Source organism: Hoplias malabaricus, chromosome 9, assembly GCF_029633855.1.
Source record: "Hoplias malabaricus isolate fHopMal1 chromosome 9, fHopMal1.hap1, whole genome shotgun sequence".
Taxonomy (NCBI): Eukaryota; Metazoa; Chordata; class Actinopteri; order Characiformes; family Erythrinidae; genus Hoplias; species Hoplias malabaricus.
This window is the reverse complement of record NC_089808.1, coordinates 1429688-1441873: the sequence shown is the minus strand read 5'-3', so window position 1 is coordinate 1441873 and position 12186 is coordinate 1429688. Positions and strand designations below refer to the sequence as shown.

The window sequence follows — 12186 nt, the reverse complement described above, 5'->3', positions numbered from 1 at the left end:
GGTCGCGGTGGGTCCAGAGTCTACCTGGAATCATTGGGCGCAAGGCGGGAATACACCCTGGAGGGGGCGCCAGTCCTTCACAGGGCAACACAGACACACACACACACGCACCTACGAACACTTTTGAGTCGCCAATCCACCTACCAACGTGTGTTTTTGGACTGTGGGAGGAAACCGGAGCACCCGGAGGAAACCCATGCAGACACAGGGAGAACACACCACACTCCTCACAGACAGTCACCTGGAAGAAACCCACGCAGCCACAGGGAGAACACACCACACCACAGTCACCCGGAGGAAGCCCACGCAGACACTGGGAGAACACACCACACTCCTCACAGACAGTCACCCGGAGGAAGCCCACGCAGACACAGGGAGAACACACCACACGACAGTCACCAGGAGGAAGCCCACGCAGACACGGAGAACACACCACACTCTTCACAGACAGTCACCCGTAGGAAACCCACGCAGACACAGGGAGAACACAACACACTCCTCACAGACAGTCACCCGGAGGAAACCCACGCAGACACAGGGAGAACACACCACACTCCTCACAGACAGTCACCCGGAGGAAACCCACGCAGACACAGGGAGAACACACCACACTCCTCACAGACAGTCACCCGGAGGAAACCCACGCAGACACAGGGAGAACACACCACACTCCTCACAGACAGTCACCCGGAGGAAACCCACGCAGACACAGGGAGAACACACCACACTCCTCACAGACAGTCACCCGGAGGAAACCCACGCAGACACAGGGAGAACACACCACACTCCTCACAGACAGTCACCCGGAGGAAGCCCACGCAGACACAGAGAGAACACACCACACTCCTCACAGACAGTCACCCGGAGGAAACCCACGCAGACACAGGGAGAACACATCACACTCCTCACAGACAGTCACCTGGAGCGGGAATCGAACCCACAAGGTCCCTGGAGCTGTGTGACTGCGACACTTTTTAAGAAACAAAATGTGAAATATGAATGTAATTGAATTTTAACTTCATTTTTATTGTGTGAATATAAAATCTCACTGATTTGCAGGTCTTCATGTTTAATTACATACAAAGAAGTATGATAAAGTGGGTGTTTTCTCATTCTATTTGACCTAGACACACACACACTACAGTCTGCAATTCATGCCCCCTGTGACAGTAATGGTCTCTCCAGTGATGTACGAAGCCTCATCTGAACACAGGAATGCAATCACTCCTCCAATGTCCTCTGGCTTCCCCAGCCTGTTATTGATTAGATAGTATTAATAATTAATATTCTTTTCCCAAAATGTTCAAGAAATCAATTAACGTATTGATTCGAGGGTTCTTGTCCTCATCGGGCATTTCTGAAGTAATAGTATAAAGTGCGTATTCACTTTGGTTAATCAATAATCAGTTATGTCTGTCTAGTGCTCAAAGTCCAGTCTAATGTCAAAGACAATACAACACACACCTTTTGATGCTCAGCTGCTTCATAAACTCATTTGCCACTGCTTCACTCTCCCACAACTGCACAGGGGATGATAAAAAGCAAGTACAAATTTAAAAGAGCACTCAAAATTAAATAAATATAACCATTTCTTCCTCCGCTGCACATACGATGCTCTTTCTGTGAAGCTGCTTTGTGACAACATCAGTTGTAAAAAGTACTATATAAATATCAGATTTGATGCCCACTTTCCTCTTGCACTGGTGCCCCAGTAGTCTGTAAGATAAGGTAAGTGGGTCTTTTGAAATGTTTGGATTATTATCTTTATTTCAAAGGCTGTATTCAGGGCTTGGGTTAGAGAGATTTTCAGTGGTTGCTTTATATACAGGGGTTGGACAATGAAACAAACACCTGTCATTGTAGTGTGGGAGGTTTCATGGCTAAATTGGAGCAGCCTGGTGGCCAATCTTCATCAACTGCATTGCACCAGTAAGAGCAGAGTGTGAAGGGTTAATTAGCAGAGGGTAAGACCAGAGTTTTGCTCAAAATATTGCAAAAGAGTTCAAAAGAGGACACATTGTTGGTGCACGTCTTGCTGGCGCATCTATGACCAAGACAGCAAGTCTTTGTGATGTATCAAGAGCCACGGTATCCAGGGTAACGTCAGCGTACCACCAAGAACGACGAAACACATCCAACAGGATTAACTGTGGACGCAAGAGGACGTTGTCTGAGAGGGATGTTCGGGTGCTGACCCGGATTGTATCCAAAAAACATAAAACCACGGCAGAATTAAATGTGCACCTCAACTCTCCTGTTTCCACCAGAACTGTCTGTCCGGAGCTCCACAGGGTCAATACACACGGCCGGACTGCTGTAGCCAAATATTTGGTCACTCACACCAACGCCAAACGTCGGTTTCAATGGTGCAAGGAGCGCAAACGTTGGACTGTGGACAATGTGAAACGTGTTGTTCTCTGATGAGTCCACCTTTACTGTTTTCCCCACATCCGGGAGAGTTACGGTGTGGAGAAGCCCCAAAGAAGCGTACCACCAGACTGCTGCATGCCCAGAGTGAAGCATGGTGGTGGATCAGTGATGGTTTGGGCGGCCATATCATGGCATTCCCTTGGCCCAATGCTTGTGCTAGATGGGCGCGTCACTGCCAAAGACTACCGAAACATTCTGGAGGACCACATGCATCCAATGGTTCAAACACTGTGTCCTGAAGGCGGTGCCGTGTATCAGGACGACAATGCACCAATACACACAGCGAGACTGGTGAAAGACTGGTTTGATGAACATGAAAGTGAAGTTGAACATCTCCCATGGCCTGCACAGTCACCAGATCTAAATATTATTGAGCCACTTTGGGGTGTTTTGGAGGAGCGAGTCAGGAAACGTTTTCCTCCACCAGCATCACGTAGAGACCTGGCCACTATCCTGCAAGAAGAACGGCTTCAAATCCCTCTGACCACTGTGCAGGACTTGTGTATGTCATTCCCAAGACCAACTGACACTGTATCGGCCGCAAAAGGAGGCTCTACACCGTACTAATAAATTATTGTGGTCTAAAACCAGGTGTTTCATTGTCCAACCCCTGTATTTATGGAATGCATGGTGGATAATGGTCATATACAATGACAAGAAGTAGACAAAAACAATTATGGAGATAAAAACAAAATGTAATCAAAATGAAACAACAAAGAATGAATGTTAATATCCTCACAGCAGAACTGAAGCGTGTCTTGATAATTCCTGGAGCCACACAGTTGACCCGTATGTTACTGGGAGCTAATTCAGGAGCGAGGGCTCGTGTTAGACCCAGCAGAGCTGTCTTACTCACGCTATATGGACCAAGACCCTAAGAACAAGCAAAGGTCATGAGGTTAGCCCAAAACATGTATTGAAATTACAAAATGCTCATGGGATATAAACTGTCCAGCAGAGTTAAACCATTCTGGTTTTTTATCTTTTTACTTTTAATATTCTTTTAGTTGCTCTTACTGGCATTGGCTGATATCCAGCTACTGAGGATACAAACAATACTGAGCCACCCCTGAAACATAGAAATCGTCATGGTCATAGACCCTTTTAAATGTAGGTTCACTCTTCCATATTTTCTTTCTTTAATTCTCTCACCCTCTCTTCTCCATGTGAGGCACCACTTGTTTGGTCAGAAGGAACGCAGCTTTCACATTCACGTCTAATATCTACAGAAAGCAAACACAAGAATAGCTTGTGATTCAGAATAAGACTTCATTGACACAAATTAAGATGTCATAAACATTTAATTCATGAAAACTTGGCATTATACCTTGTTCCAGACTTCTTCTGTTGATTCTAATATGTTTCCAAAGAAAGGGTTCACTGCTGCATTAGAGACCAGTATGTCAATACCACCACACTGCTCCAGGGTCTGAGAAGAGAAAGGTATAAATAAACGTCTTCCAAAAAGCATTAAGCAATTCATCTACTGCTTCACTGAATTTTAAAGACCAAACAACAGCTCACCAAGTTTACCAGCTTTTCTCTGTCCTCTCTGTTGCCCACATTGCAGCTGGTGCCAGTTACCTGGATGTTTTCGCTGCGTAAAAGTGTGACGGCCTTGTCCACGTTGGCTTGTCGTCGACTGCTCACGACAACATGAGCCCCTCTCTTCCCTAACGCCTGTGCAGCAGCCAAGCCAATTCTGAAAATCAAATTATTGAACTGCTTTTAATAACTACATACTCGGGTTGTACACGTAACAACAGTGATGTCTGCTGTTTTTGCTGAATGTTAATGTTACACCTGCAATAGCAAAAAATTACAATGAGCTCCAAGGTGACAGCAGAAGGAGATTTGGTACCCATCAGTGGATGCAGTAACTATGGCAACTTTTCCAGTGAGGCTGTTATGGGACATCATTCTTCTACCAGTGACGGGGTTGGTCAAAAGGAACTTTGTTACAGCCCTCAACATTACCTTAAAATGAAAGAAAAATGGAACATATCAATCTTATTTGGCACATGCAGACCACAACCTGAGCACGAGACACGCTGAGAGGGTTGGAGATGGAACTCTATGGTTTTCCTCTAGCTTTGAATTTTACAGCGCACACCATATGTTTAAAAGGCGATAAACATCTGCTCATGCAACTATTCTGCAAGGTATTAATAAGGAATTCCCTTGTCCTTTTCATTGGCAACAGTCTCTAACGTTATAGGAGGACTTTATTCTTGACTGTGCACCACTGCTTTGAGGATTTGATTGCTTTCTGTCACAGGAATATTAGGTGAGGTCAGATACTGATTTTGAATGATCAATGTGCACTGTAAAGAGAATACCAATTTGAGTAACTGCAAATTTCACTTGCTGTGATGTAAGCGATATAATTTCAAGTGAACAATGCGATAGTGGGAAACTTAATGACTTTAAATTCTCTACAATTGTTAAGAAGCAGGGGTCACAATCCACACAAAGTGGGTTTCCTCCGGGTGACTGTCTGTGAGGAGTGTGGTGTGTTCTCTCTGTGTCTGCGTGGGTTTCCTCCGGGTGACTGTCTGTGAGGAGTGTGGTGTGTTCTCTCTGTGTCTGCGTGGGTTTCCTCCGGGTGACTGTCTGTGAGGAGTGTGGTGTGTTCTCTCTGTGTCCGTGTGGGTTTCCTCCGGGTGACTGTCTGTGAGGAGTGTGGTGTGTTCTCCCTGTGTCCGCATGGGTTTCCTCCGGGTGACTCTGTGAGGAGTGTGGTGTGTTCTCCCTGTGTCCGCGTGGGTTTCCTCCGGGTGACTCTGTGGAGTGTGGTGTGTTCTCCCTGTGTCCGCGTGGGTTTCCTCCGGGTGACTGTCTGTGAGGAGTGTGGTGTGTTCTCCCTGTGTCCGCGTGGGTTTCCTCCGGGTGACTCTGTGGAGTGTGGTGTGTTCTCCCTGTGTCCGCGTGGGTTTCCTCCGGGTGACTGTCTGTGAAGAGTGTGGTGTGTTCTCCCTGTGTCCGCGTGGGTTTCCTCCGGGTGCTACGGTTTCCTCCTACAGTTCAAAAACACACATTGGTAGGTGGATTGGCGACTCAAAAGTGTCTGGTGTGAGTGAGTGTGCGCGTGTGTGTTGTCCTGTGAAGGTCTGGCGCCCCCTCCAGGGTGTATTCCCGCTTTGTGCCCAATGATTCCAGGTAGGCTCTGGACCCACCACGATCTTGAACTGGATAAGCGCTTACAGATAATGAATGAATGAATTTTTAATGTATCAAAAAAAAAAAAAAAAATCAAACAAGCCTAATTTAAGCATGTGCTGTGCCTATCACACCATATATTCAGTGACATCTCTCTTCCCATCCCCTAATCTTCAGTGTTGTACAGAAAAGCATTTGAGCCATGTGTCCACTTTGCACAGGTAACCAGCCTGTGGAGCCACCTTTTTTTTTGTTTTTAAGCCTGTGCTTTTGGCATCAATATATTAAGACATCTAAAGTGGTCTAAAAAAAAACAATTTCAGGCTTTAGAGCGTGACTCACTGCAGCACGACATGTTTTAGCAGATCTGGTTTCCTCTTGACTCAGTAATGCATTCACAACTGGCTCCTATCACCAATATCTTGTACCGTGGAATGATACATATTTAAACCCATTTGGTTTATGACATGACCATTTCTATGCAGAAAATCAACTTTAAAAAGTAGCTGAGGCCATTGATTAAGACGTTGTCTGGATGCATTTGGATATATATTGTGCAAATCCGGTCTATAGACTAATGTGATTTTCTGAATTATTTTAAACAGTGTACAGCTGACCGGGGGTTCACTCAGCTCACTGGGTCAAAGGTTATATCTGGGTCAAAGGTTGCACTGAAGCTCCTGCCTGCAGCGTTTTCCTATCAAACAGCAGTGAGTATAGTTACATTTACAGTAGAGAGCACTCTGCATTCAAAGTCGCCTAAATATTTAGAGTTATACAGATGTTTTATTCACAATTAATGCAGTCAAGTTCTACTGTTTTATTTGGACCCCCATTAGCTGTTATCGCAATAGCAACTATTCTTCCTGGGGTCCTACAAACAACACACATGACAAACTACAACCTTCCGTGAGTAACGTGTAAAAGCATGAGGCGTAAACACTTCAGCAGACCACCATAATATTCTTTAGCGCTAAAGCTACCGTGTATGAAAATGTTTACCTCTGAGTCGCTGGTTCAGTGGTTTCTGAACTGTTTTAATCGAGCCTCTCTCTCTCTCTCGCTCTCTGCCGTGACCGCGGATGTTGTTGTGAATATCCTGAGCGCTGATTGGCTGCGCCTCGACTCGGCGGTTTTCTATTGGTTAGAGTCGCACCATCAATATTTTCACTTTAACCGTTGTAGATTTGTTTTCTTTTAAGTGTGTATTTTGTTCACTTATTTCGTAAAGTTCTAACAACTCGAAATAATGTGAAACCACTGCTAGTTTTGTAAAAGTAACAAAGGTAATGGATCCTATATTTACTCCATATTGATATTTAAATTATTTATTCACAGGAAACGCTTAATACGTATTGTTGATTGAAAGTTGAGATGAAAGAAATTAGTATCCAGCTATATTTTATATGAAATTTTGGTTATATATCTGTCATTGTGATAATCAGTATTGGAGTCAATCATTGTAATATACACTGACATGCCAAAAGTCAGGATAGCAGTGTATAAATTAATTGTGGAGTGTTGTTACCTCGGGGAATGTCTTGGGATTACCCACACTTTAATTTGTGAGGTGTTATCTTGTGAGTAAATATTGGCCAGTGTGCCTAAGGAATGTGGAGATAACATTACATTTCCAGAACTGTGCTGGCATTAACATTTCTAGATCCACAGTGTCACACGTGTATACATCATATAAAGCATTACCACCTACAATAGCCAGAAGTCGTGGGACAGGACAGTCAGAGAGCACAAGCTGGCCCAATCTCTGACCCTGTGTCTACGATTGGTACACACAATTTCTTGCAGCCAATCATGTAGAATGTCGCTTTACTGTATCATAACTCATTTGCATAGAGTTGAGACAATCTCACCTTGATTTGTCTCTTGATGATGCACTGCTTGCTGCTACGAATCGCCTTCTTCCAGAGGAAATGACTCGACGCTTGTCGCTTTGTCGCCTGTTAATGTGAATGCACAGTTATTCTGGTCTCTTCCAAAGTGCTCTTTAAACCAGTTCTGATCAGCTTGGGCCTGATGAAGCAGTTTATTATCCTGCTGTTCCATCCCATTATTGTGTTAAGTCTAAGAAGGGCTGCAAATGCTCACCAAGCATTGAAATGTAGTAAACACCGGTATGTGACGTGTTTAGAGCAACCCATGCCTTGAGAACACAAACCACCGGAACCGTATGGAACCACCTTTGTTGACAACTGGGGTCCATTTTTCGTGGTGTCTGTGTGCCCCACACACACACCCTACCATCAGTATCAAACATGACTTATTGGTCCATGCAACAGTTTGCCAATCATCTAGTGTCCCGTTAGCAACCCCATGAGCCCAGGTAAGGCGCTGTGTCTGGTGTCACAGTGTTAACGGAGGCACTCCGGTGCCACTGTGCTGTCCATTGTGAGTGCTAATGCCTTCCATGACATATGCCCGGTACACACATGACACAGAGGATAGAGGAATGTTAAATGCTTGCACAGCTTTGGAAATTGAACATTCCCTCCATCATGCACCTGCTAGCACGCCTTATTTTAATAACACCTCACAACTTCTAGAAGTGTGGACATTCCCAAGAAATCCCTAGAGGTAGTGCCATTTCTGTATAAGCCTTACATTTATCATCAGGTTAATTTCATTCCTGTATGTGCCCTTTTCATCATTATCACTTTATAATTTAGATTCACCACATTTGAGATGTATTTAACATATTTATTTATTTTGTTAATAAGCCTCTGTTCTCGTCTTCAGCATGGGAAATGCTGTTTTCGTTCCTATACGACTATGTCCTGAGTCTGTGGAGGAGAGTAAGTGATCATTTGTTATAGCTAGTGTATGTTTTTTTTATGATGACGTTACATGACGAGGTACACACATTGGATATCTCATGTTTATTTTTCTATTATATTTGCGGTTGTTTGGGTTGTCCTGGGGCCAATCAGCAAAACAGTGCAGCACCACAGGACACACAGCAAGACGTACAGAACATGGAAGGTAAAAGCCATTTACAAGAACTAGCAACAAAATATCTATGTATGAAATAGAAGCTGAGAAATGCATCCCCATCTCTCGCGGCCTATTGTGAACGTCCTGCTCCATGTACCTGGGAATAACTCAGTAGGTTGCTTGTTTGCCTGTAATATGGTGTTTTTTGATACTGACAGAAAGTGCTGAAGATACAGTTACTGTACAGAGGAGTACGTTGAAAGCGTTTTTCACTATCAATGTTGTCATTATACTTATTATCCTCGGTGCATTGGTCATCACAGGTAAGTGGAGAATGTGTTTTTTTCAAGAAATTGAGATTGAACTGAACCTGTGTAAATCCCCTTTGAACATTTGAGCAACATACGCAATGTTCTGAACTGTGTCAGCAAATTAACTCTTTATTTTCTTAATGTTTTATTTTTCTGTGCCTGAACAGCTGCTAAGTTAATGGAGATGAAAAATCTTCAGCATTCAGGTGAATATACTACTCAGTAACTCACTTAACATATATGATCAGGGCATTTGAACGGGTTACGTCTGGATATTTTCTCTCTGGTATTTGTTTTGTCTTTATAATATTGATTTGTGGAGATAGGGGCGGCACGGTGGCGCAGCAGGTAGGTGTCGCAGTGGAGGTTGTGGGTTCGATTCCCGCCCCGGGTGACTGTCTGTGAGGAGTGTGGTGTGTTCACCCTGTGTCTGCGTGGGTTTCCTCCGGGTGACTGTCTGTGAGGTGTGTGGTGTGTTCTCCCTGTGTCTGCATGGGTTTCCTCCGGGTCACTGTCTGTAAGGAGTGTGGTGTGTTCTCCCTGTGTCTGCGTGGATTTCCTCCGGGTGACTGTCTGTGAGGAGTGTGGTGTGTTCTCCCTGTGTCTGCGTGGATTTCCTCCGGGTGACTGTCTGTGAGGAGTGTGGTGTGTTCTCTCTGTGTCTGCGTGGGTTTCCTCCGGGTGACTGTCTGTGAGGAGTGTGGTGTGTTCTCTCTGTGTCTGCGTGGGTTTCCTCCGGGTGCTCCGGTTTCCTCCCACAGTCCAAAAACACACGTTAGTAGGTGGATTGGAGACTCAAAAGTGTCCGTAGGTGTGAGTCTGTGTGTGAATGTGTGTGTGTGTGTGTGTTGCCATGTGAAGGACTGGCGCCCCCTTCAGGGTGTATTCCCGCCTTGCGCCCAATGATTCCAGGTAGGCTCTGGACCCACCGCGACCCTGAACTGGATAAGGGTTACAGACAATGAATGAATTTGTGGCCTAAACAAGAAAGTTATGAATATGCTGATGGGGAAATATATTATTTATATAATAGAAAAAAATAATATGGTGTTTGTTCCCCTAGGTTTGACAGATGCTCAGAAGAATTTTCCCAGTCTGACAAGTAAGTGTGTAGAGCGGACTCTTAAAGACAAAGAGTCTTTTTATTATTATTATTATCGTTATTTGCTCATGCTAAATAAAATATTCTCTGGAATCCTAAACATGTGAATGGTCACAGGGAACGAAGGGATTGTTCCAGACGACGGTAAGAACGTCATCTTCTGAACATGCTTTGTATGTTTACTAATGTTTTCTACTTTGCCTTAATGTACCTTAAATAACAACATTTATCATAAAAAAGCTATTCTTTTGGTTCTGTGATTGTCAATGCTTGTTTACAGTGTGGCGCTGGATCAAAGCCGCTAAAGGTATAGTGTCAGAAAACTCTAAATCACATGATTTTCACAAATTTCAAAATCTGTTTGAGTAGCAGAAAATGCCTTATTAGTTCCAGCTTGTGTTGAAGAAAATCTCCAGGCTCTTACCTGAGGATCCCTACACTGCTTATCCAAAATGAGTTGGATAAACTGTGTTGATTTATTAATGAATGAGGCTAAATTTCTGTCTGCCCCTGTGTATTATTTGCCAACAGCTGATGTGACCCTTAAACCTCAATCAGCTCATGTTCTACTCAGAGTGAGCAATGACGGGAAGAGGCTATATCAAGCCTCTACTAAGAGTCCTCCCCGAGTCCCGACGGCTGAGACATATTTGAAGTGTATCTGTGTTTCATCGAAGACCTTGCCCAGCACTAGGATCTATTTTGAACTTGAGGTGTCACAGACCGTTCTGTGGACTGTGGGGTTCCGTGAAGCATCTTTTGATGCTGATCACGACCATGATATGTCTCCTGGTGCTGGTATCTGGACCATTGCTTCAAAAGATGGAAAAATAGTAATTAACGATGGTAACGCGATTCCAACGCCTTACGCCACGCCAGCCAGGCTGAGTCTGTACTTGGACTACAAACGTGGGCAACTGTCCTTCTATGACCCACTGACTAAATTTCACTTATATACGTATCTTGCCACGTTAAAGAAAAAGCTTTATTTTTATGCAGCTGTTAACGTTGGTATTGAAGAGACCCACGACCCAATTGTTACTTTATCTTAACAGTGAGCACTTTTAGTGAAAATGACCGGTGATGTGCCTTCACAGTAAATTAAAGCTAATGTTGTTGCTTAATTCTTTATTACTTGTGAACTGTTTGCATATAAAACAAATGATATCATACTGTGCCTTCACAGCAAAATAAAACTTCAGAGTCATCTATTTCTGTAAAAAAGCACCTAAAATGAATTTAACTACCACCCTTTCCCTCAAAAAACTGCTTTCATATGTGTACCTATGTTGTACACAGATATTTAGATTATGTTTTGTTGTTTTTATCATGTCTTAATTTTAATAAGAAACGCAATAACAAATGAAGGACATTTCAACAATATATTTATAGCATTTTATTTATTTGTTTATTTAGTTTAGTTTAATTTAGACATTATTAAAAATCCACTAAGATCTTTTGTGCTAAATCTCAATACACTGAGTTATCTTTGGACACCGGTGAAAAATTGGAAAGCGGATATTTTTTAATCATTTTGTTAAGCTAAAAAAAAATACAGTAAGAAGTATGAATTTGTTTTCAGTTTAAGAGAAACTACAACGTTTTGACAAACACTAAGAACTTGGAGTTATTTTTTTCTTAATTTATGGGTTTATTTATCATTACAAGGCAAGGCATGTTTATTTATAGAGCACCTTTCGTACACAATGGCAATTCCAAGTGCTTTACAGCGCGATACAGAAAGATTACAGTAGAATTTAAAAAGTAAAAGAAAATAAAAACAAGATTACATTCATTCATTCATTCATTATCTGTAACCGCTTATCCAATTCAGGGTCGCGGTGGGTCCAGAGCCTACCTGGAATCATTGGGCGCAAGGTGGGAATACACCCTGGAGGGGGCGCCAGTCCTTCACAGGGGACACACACACACACACATTCACTCGCACCTACAGACACTTTTGAGTCGCCAATCCACCTACCAATGTGTGTTTTTGGATTGTGGGAGGAAACCAGACAGACACAGAGAGAACACACCACACTCCTCACAGACAGTCACCCGGAGGAAACCCATGCAGACACAGAGAGAACACACCACACTCCTCACAGACAGTCACCCGGAGGAAACCCACGCAGACACAGGGAGAACACACCACACTCCTCACAGACAGTCACCTGGAGGAAACCCACGCAGACACAGGGAGAACACACCACACTCCTCACAGACAGTCACCCG

General features: G+C 43.6%; 2 protein-coding genes across 2 annotated transcripts; one reads left to right on the top strand and one right to left on the bottom strand.

Moving 5' to 3' along the window:
- Positions 1–1033: 1033 nt before the first annotated feature.
- dhrs4 (dehydrogenase/reductase (SDR family) member 4) lies at positions 1034–6690 on the bottom strand. Its single transcript, XM_066680909.1, has 9 exons — positions 6592–6690; positions 4292–4407; positions 3955–4132; positions 3758–3859; positions 3583–3653; positions 3448–3499; positions 3170–3304; positions 1465–1520; positions 1034–1253 (listed from the first exon to the last, which is right to left on the bottom strand). Exons 2-9 carry the CDS (start codon positions 4402–4404, stop codon positions 1139–1141), a joined length of 822 nt encoding a protein of 273 aa, XP_066537006.1. The 5' UTR covers positions 4405–4407; positions 6592–6690; the 3' UTR covers positions 1034–1138.
- LOC136707044 (E3 ubiquitin-protein ligase TRIM39-like) lies at positions 6214–11130 on the top strand. The gene is made up of 9 exons (XM_066680908.1): positions 6214–6299; positions 8344–8399; positions 8535–8586; positions 8757–8861; positions 9017–9055; positions 9913–9951; positions 10069–10095; positions 10232–10258; positions 10483–11130. The coding sequence occupies exons 2-9, from the start codon at positions 8352–8354 to the stop codon at positions 11001–11003; spliced, it is 858 nt and encodes a 285-aa protein (XP_066537005.1). The 5' UTR covers positions 6214–6299; positions 8344–8351; the 3' UTR covers positions 11004–11130.
- Positions 11131–12186: the final 1056 nt, after the last annotated feature.

Excerpts from the sequence above, each read along its gene's own strand:
- dhrs4 (XM_066680909.1), bottom strand. The coding sequence starts at position 4,404 with ATGTTGAGGGCTGTAACAAAGTTCCTTTTGACCAACCCCGTCACTGGT. Across the intron at positions 3,860-3,954 it reads GAGAAAAGCTGGTAAACTTG|ACCCTGGAGCAGTGTGGTGG; the intron begins GTGAGCTGTTGT and ends TTCTCTTCTCAG. Across the intron at positions 1,254-1,464 it reads AAGCAGCTGAGCATCAAAAG|GCTGGGGAAGCCAGAGGACA; the intron begins GTGTGTGTTGTA and ends AATCAATAACAG.
- LOC136707044 (XM_066680908.1), top strand. The coding sequence starts at position 8,352 with ATGCTGTTTTCGTTCCTATACGACTATGTCCTGAGTCTGTGGAGGAGA. Across the intron at positions 8,587-8,756 it reads AGACGTACAGAACATGGAAG|AAAGTGCTGAAGATACAGTT; the intron begins GTAAAAGCCATT and ends TGATACTGACAG. Across the intron at positions 9,952-10,068 it reads GAATTTTCCCAGTCTGACAA|GGAACGAAGGGATTGTTCCA; the intron begins GTAAGTGTGTAG and ends GAATGGTCACAG.